The sequence below is a fragment of the Pteropus alecto genome, unplaced genomic scaffold (genome assembly GCF_000325575.1).
Source record: "Pteropus alecto unplaced genomic scaffold, ASM32557v1 scaffold7, whole genome shotgun sequence".
Taxonomy (NCBI): Eukaryota; Metazoa; Chordata; class Mammalia; order Chiroptera; family Pteropodidae; genus Pteropus; species Pteropus alecto.
Window position 1 is genome coordinate 33,814,439 of NW_006494614.1, and position 6,423 is coordinate 33,820,861.

Genomic DNA, 6,423 nt, shown 5'->3' on the forward strand with positions numbered 1-6,423 from the left:
AACTAAAATAAACATCCCAGTACCTAAATATCTAAACTTTAACATTTTTAAGTCTGTTAAACTGGTTGGACCAGTTTGCACTTCCATCAGCAGCCACTACCTTTCCTAGAACAGCAATGACTGTTATTTAAAAAAAAAAAAAAAAGAAAAAAAAAAAAAGAAAAAGATTCAGCAAGCAATCTACAAATGCTGTGCTTATAGTTGCCTCAAAAGGCCACACCAGAAACTGAGGCCATCTGCCACCAGTGTGAGTCTAGGCGCTGCTCAGCAAGGAGCACTTGACTCACTGAAGATACACCTGGATGTGGCTTGGGTGGGGGTGCGAGTTGGAGGAGGCAGAGTTTCAAGTAATCCTCTGGGCGGAGCGACCTCTGTTATCCAGTTTGATGACATCTCAGCTATAGTGACACTGAGTCCGTGAACTGGGAGTGGGGAGGGCTCAACAGAGGAACAATGGATACCACCGGCACTTATTCCAGGAGAGAGCCTCACTGAGGCCCTTGCTTAGACAATTCAGTGTCGCCCTGTAAGTCCCTGCACAGCTGAACTGGCACTGGTGCTCAGAGCGAGCAGGTATGTCACCGCAGAAGTCTGCTCAGGGACGTGGCCCCTTTGAGAGGTATCTGCAGCTGCCATGGCTGTGGCCTCTGTCCCACTCAGCGGCTGAAGACTGAGCAGCCTCCTGTCCTCGCCCCGTCCTACATTCTGTTGTTGCAGGTTGATTTCTTAGACTGCTTCCTGGTTGTGTGGCTTGTTCATCCAGCTCCTAGGCGATTTTTCTTTGCCTGGGAAAAATCCTCGTTTGCTCCTCGTTTGCTCCTTGTTTCTGTCACAACTTTGATTTGATTGCCAGAGGGATGAACAGAGCTTCTATCATCTACGCCATTTTTCCCCTGCTCGTCAGGCCTCTTATTTTTTAAAATGCTATTATTTCTCAATGTAAAGGAAGCTCTATAATATAACAGTTTAGCTTAAAGAAGGGAAGCTGGGCTTGGAGAAGCCAGCAGAGGCAGGGTATATAAGAGGACAACTACTGTATTGACATCGTGAATTGTCCCAACATAGATCTTGCCAGAAAGCATTTGAGTTTGTTTACTCCTCCTTCACCCTTTTTTCCTGTCTTGGGCAGGTTAAAGGCATTCAAGGTGGCCCTCTTGGAGGTGTTCCAGGAAGCTCATGCACAGTCAGTGGGCATGAATCGCCTCACAGAATCCATCAACCAGGACAAAGAAGAGCCCTTCTCTTCAGCGGAGATTCAGGCAGCGCTGAGCAAGATGCAGGACGACAACCAGGTCATGGTGTCTGAGGGCATCGTCTTCCTCATCTGAGGAGGCCTCATCTCTGTACTTTGGGGCTCTGCCAAGAAAATATCTCCCAGTTCTCCCTCCCTCTTATCCTGGTGTTTACCTTTATTCCATGAATAACAGTGTTTAATTGAACTGAAGTTGAGGGACATGTGATGAAGCTGAATCAGGACTCAGTGGAAGCTTTGGGAATGAAAGCTGCCATGAGATAAAGTGAGAAGAAAGTGGAGAAGGACTAAGACTCTTGCCTCTTCATTGCAAAAGACTGGATCATACTCCCTACCCCACAAAAAAACCAAACCTTTGTTTGCTGTAAATAGCATATGACTGAGTATTTTGAGGGTGGAGGGGCGGCACAGCTGGTTTTTGTTCATCCTTTCTGTGTTTGTTGGCTTTTATTTCCTCTCGAGCACTTAGGTCTAGAACAGGCTTTCAGTCGTTTTATGCTGGTGGAGAGAAGCTCGGAGGCCAGTCATGAAGGTCAGGAAAGCTTTTCTTTGCAATTGCACCAGTTAAGACTAATCCGTAATTTTGACCTAAGTATCAAAGACATTGAATAAAGTTACATTTATACTGTGCATGTGACCTTATTATTGTGTGCTTTTATAGACACATTTAATTTTGTTTTCCTGGAAAGCACTGCCCAGCAAGATTTGCTGTTCCCACATTTTCACCAGGCCACCACAAGGTGGCAGTAGGCTGCTGTGCACACTATGGGGGTTAGGTCCTTAGGCAGTTTTCTTCCTCAGTGACACCAGCACTTAACAAAATCATGCAAATCAAGCCTTGCCAATTTGAAATAGCTAAATGGGCACAGGAGGCCAATGAGTGAAAGTCCAGAAGAACCGACCCTCTGCCTGCCTTTTCAGAGCCTGAATCAAATCCCCATCATGGAGAAACAATATCTGATATATCGGACACCTCAAAATCATGTGTTTTGCCTATAAAGAGTTCTCCTTACAGGATTCTTGTGAAGCCACTTATCCCTGGGTGTCCAGCTCTTGGGATTTGTTAGTTCACTCAGAAGTTTGTAGAGGGGTCAGGGCAGTACTTCTCGTCTACTGTTGTATGGTTTGAATAGCTTCAGAAGAACATTTAAGGTTACTTAAGTAAAAAGAAAAAAAATGTGTGACCTTATGGGGGCCTGGGTCACATGGCTTAGAAGCCACTCTGAAGAGAGGAGGTTGTGTGGATTCTCAGCTGTAAGATTGTTGAGGTACGTTCTGCCTTTTGCTGGGAGGAGCCCCTCACCTTGAAGCCATGAGGCATTGTTTCTTTGGTTTCTCATGGCCTAAGTTTTTTTTTCCTAAAGGGAAGATAAAATTGAGTTCAGTTTCATCTTTGTGATTTTTTTTTTCACAGATGTGATATCCGAGTCCTTTTGGAAGTGATGTAGAGAACACAGTTCCAAAGGAAAGAGTAGCAGTACCAGAAGGAGTTTGACAGTTGAACACTGGCGATGAGTATGACGTGTTGGGTGCAACAGTGGGTGTAAAAATAAGACTTCATGCTTCTGAGGCCTGCAGGCTGAGGAAATGTGTCTACTGTGTCAGCGGGTATCCTAAAAATAGTATAATTATAAACCAAATGAGAGCACACAAAATAAGAGCTATAGGCATTGAGGGGCCATGACAGTGTCAGGAGGACATGGGGTACTGGCATGGGGTACTGGCATGAAAAAAAGCTAGGAGTTCTTAGGGTCTCCTTTCTGTTCCAGAAAGGCCAAACATTTTGTCAATAAGACTCTTACTCGCTATCCTTCACTCCTCAGAAAATTGAAGCACAGAGTGGGAGAGTAACTGGGTGCACCCAGCATTTTGGTAATAACCTATAATACCAAGTTCAGCTCTCTGCAAGCCAACAAAAGAATAGAAAGTAGAAGACAAGGTAGAAGAGTGTTTTCGGCAGCCACAATAGATATTAATTGTATTAAAATAACTTACTCAAGAACTCAATGGATCTACAATTGAGTTTTTAAAAACTTAGAGCAACATAAAAGAAGTTTAAAAATAGGTTCTTACTCATTGTCAAGAGGTTGTGATTCCTGTGGGGGAACCTGAAAGAGGCTCCTGGGGCAGAGGCTCATCTACAGGTCAGTGGCCCCTGAGGGCATTGCCGTTGCCACATAGTGCTGAGGTTGCAATGATGACCCAGAGTCATCAGAAAAAAAAAAAATACTTACTTCATTCCAAAAGAAGTTTGTTTCCATTTAGGTTTGCCATCTGAAATAGTTAAAGTAATTTATAGGGCTTAGAGAAATATGTTGTATCTTTAAAAGTTATGCTCCCTTATTTCTTAACTCTCCTGGGTAAATGAAGTGTCAATATGTAAGGATTGTTTTCAAAAAATTCAATTTGGTAAGTATCACTGAGATTGAATCTGTGTCACCAAATAAGTTCGGTTAAGTTTGTGCTGCTTGTTATTTCATCTGTAAAATGGGATAATTACTGCCTTATAGGGTGCTTGTGAGACATAATTGAGAGCAGGTGGTTAAATGCCTACAGGCATGGAACTATTCCCTGATACTTCAACTTGCAAATTCCAAGTTTCACCAAAAACAAAATGATTCATTTTGATAAGTGCTTTTTTTAAAAAAGGTCCTTTGATCAAAACCGTTGAGAATGGTTTCCCCCTTGTTGAGTTCCCGAACTCTGTTCCTTTCCCTGCTGTTTCTGTCCTCTGGTCATTGTGACTCACTCAAGCACCTGTCACAGGGAGGACCCTTGCCTCCAGCTCATGGCAACAGGTTCTTCAGCCATCTTCTGGGGACTGAGATCTTGTACTCAATGTGGGCAGTGTCACCTCATTCCACAAGAGCTCTGTGAATTAGGATCATTAAGACAACACGGAGGTGTAAAATAAAGAGCAAGTTCTCGAGAACCAGAGAGTCCATAGGTTATCCCCCTCATTTTTCCTGAGTTCAAACTATACCAGTTGTCTTAATGGTTTCAGACTTTTTCTGAGGTGGCATCTACCCGAAGGATTTTGGCCAGTGGAATATGGCAGGTATATGCTGGCTGCTTCAGTCCTAACAATAGCGCTCTGTGCATTCCCCTTCCCTGCGTCCCCTCCTCTCCTCAGGAGCCAGGTATCTTCACTTCCGCTTTACAGGTAGAGAAGTGGAGAGGTGAAGTGTTTTGTACCAGTTGCACAGGAAATCTTTGCAGAGAGCCAGAGTTGTCAGAGGGAAGTGAGCCCTGCACTGGGAAGCAAGGGCACCGCTGGGTTTGAGTTCCCTCTCTGACAGTAGGTGGCTAGTTAATGTGCCAGGCTGGGCGAGCCACTTCCTTAGAGGGAAGTGCTTGGTTTCTTTATCTGGAAAAGGAGGTGGTTAAACTAGGTGATCTCTGCTGTCCCTTCTGGTAATGCCTATGACTCTTAACCCCTGGCTAGTTAATGTGCCAGGCTGGGTGAGCCACTTCCTTAGAGGGAAGTACTTGGTTTCTTTATCTGGAAAAGGAGGTGGTTGAATTAGGTGATCTCTGAGGTCCCTTCTGGTAATGCATATGACTCTTAACACCCAGTGGCATTTCTACTCACAAGACACGTTAACTCTGATACCACTTGGAGCCGGGACAGAATGAGTCTTCCATCATGTTAAATATCTTTTTCAGGGTAGTGATCTCTGTGCCTCTCTATTTTTGTGGGTAGAACTCCAGGATGTTCCCAATTATCTCAAGAGATTTAATTCCTACAAAAATTGTAGAGTAAAATTAATTTTTGTTCTACTCCACTTGAATTTGCTGAAATACAGACTTAGTTCACTTTCTTTTTTCAGGTCTGATGCCTGTGATGAGTGCTGTTTTCTGCCTGTTCCATTATTAACCAGCATGTAATCCGAGCCCGCACTCTTCAGTCATTCCTCAAGGGAGAGAATTAAGATTCTCAATTCTTTTCCTAAATATTTTTACTATTAAATCCTGAGTATTTTCCCACAGCCTGTAGGAGGACATTAGCTTCTGCTGAGATGTACCATTCTGATAATAGTTTTCCCAGCAGGTAACTTTTTGTAACAAGTAAGCCTTCCTACCTTTAAGTACCAACATTTAACCTTGACATACAAAGATCAGCTCGTGCCATTTTGCACATGTGTGCTGCTATTATAGTTATCTAAGTGGATGGAATCTTGAATGAGAGCTATAATAAAGCCAGATAATATCTCCAAAAACATAGCCTAAAGTTGGATTTAACGGTGCATTCGTTCTATTTTTAAAAAGTATTGTTATGATTAATAAAACATCATAGATGGTTTAGGAAAATAGTGAACAAAATAATCTTACCACCCTAATAAAACTACTATAACTTATATTTGGCGAATTTTAAAACTAGTTTTAAAAGAGAAACCTCACAATATACCCAGCGTATTAGCAAGATACAGGTTAGGCATTTGAGAATGGAATTAATAAACAAAATAGGAGTTATGGGACTAAGAATGTATCAAACTGTGAACTGAAAATTGATACTGCAGAATAAATGCAAGCGTTCACATGTCACATTTAGCTAATGGATAATAAACTAAGCAAATCAGAGTTAACGTAGTAGGGATGTTGTATAAAGGTTCCAAGCTCCCAAGTAAATTTTGACTCCCAGAAACAACTTCCTTATGCACCTAGTTATTGGAGCAGGTGAGCAGGTGTCATCCTGTTGATAGCTATCATTTGGTAAGTGCTAAACATATAAACTATCTCATTAAATCTTTCCTGTAATCCTATGAGGTAGGTTTTATTATCCCAATTTTATAGAAAAAAATAGGCTTTGAGAGGTTAGATAATTTGCCTAGGTGTGGACTATAGATTCAAACACAGGGCTATCTTGACCCTTAACTACTGTGTTCTAACCAGCATTCTGTGCCGTTCCCTTTATAGGCTTCAAAAGGCTGAGAGTGTTCTGGGAGCTGGAGGTGGTCAGAGCTGCATCTCTGAGTAAACCTGGTGTGACGTTGTTTGTAGGTGCCAGTGTGCAGAGATTAAATCGAAGACTTTCTATAGCTGGTAGTGATCTCTGACCAATCTCAACGATTTGCCTTAAGGGCCAAGAGCTTACTTGGCAATGTCTGCTCTTTCCTGTTATCTCAAAAATCTTGCGCTATGGTTACCAGTTTCTAAAACCTGTTTAAATT

At 42.4% G+C, this 6,423-nt stretch overlaps 1 protein-coding gene across 1 annotated transcript in view; it reads left to right on the plus strand.

Annotated features, from left to right (window-relative positions):
* The window catches only part of MCM3 (minichromosome maintenance complex component 3), a 20,228-nt gene extending 18,346 nt beyond the window's left edge, over window positions 1-1,882 (plus strand). Inside the window, exon 17 of the mRNA XM_006926444.3 lies at window positions 1,130-1,882. Within this exon, the coding sequence (XP_006926506.1) occupies window positions 1,130-1,328 (199 nt within the window). The 3' untranslated portion in view covers window positions 1,329-1,882. The remainder of the gene's footprint in view (window positions 1-1,129) is intronic.
* The last annotated feature ends 4,541 nt before the right edge of the window (window positions 1,883-6,423 follow it).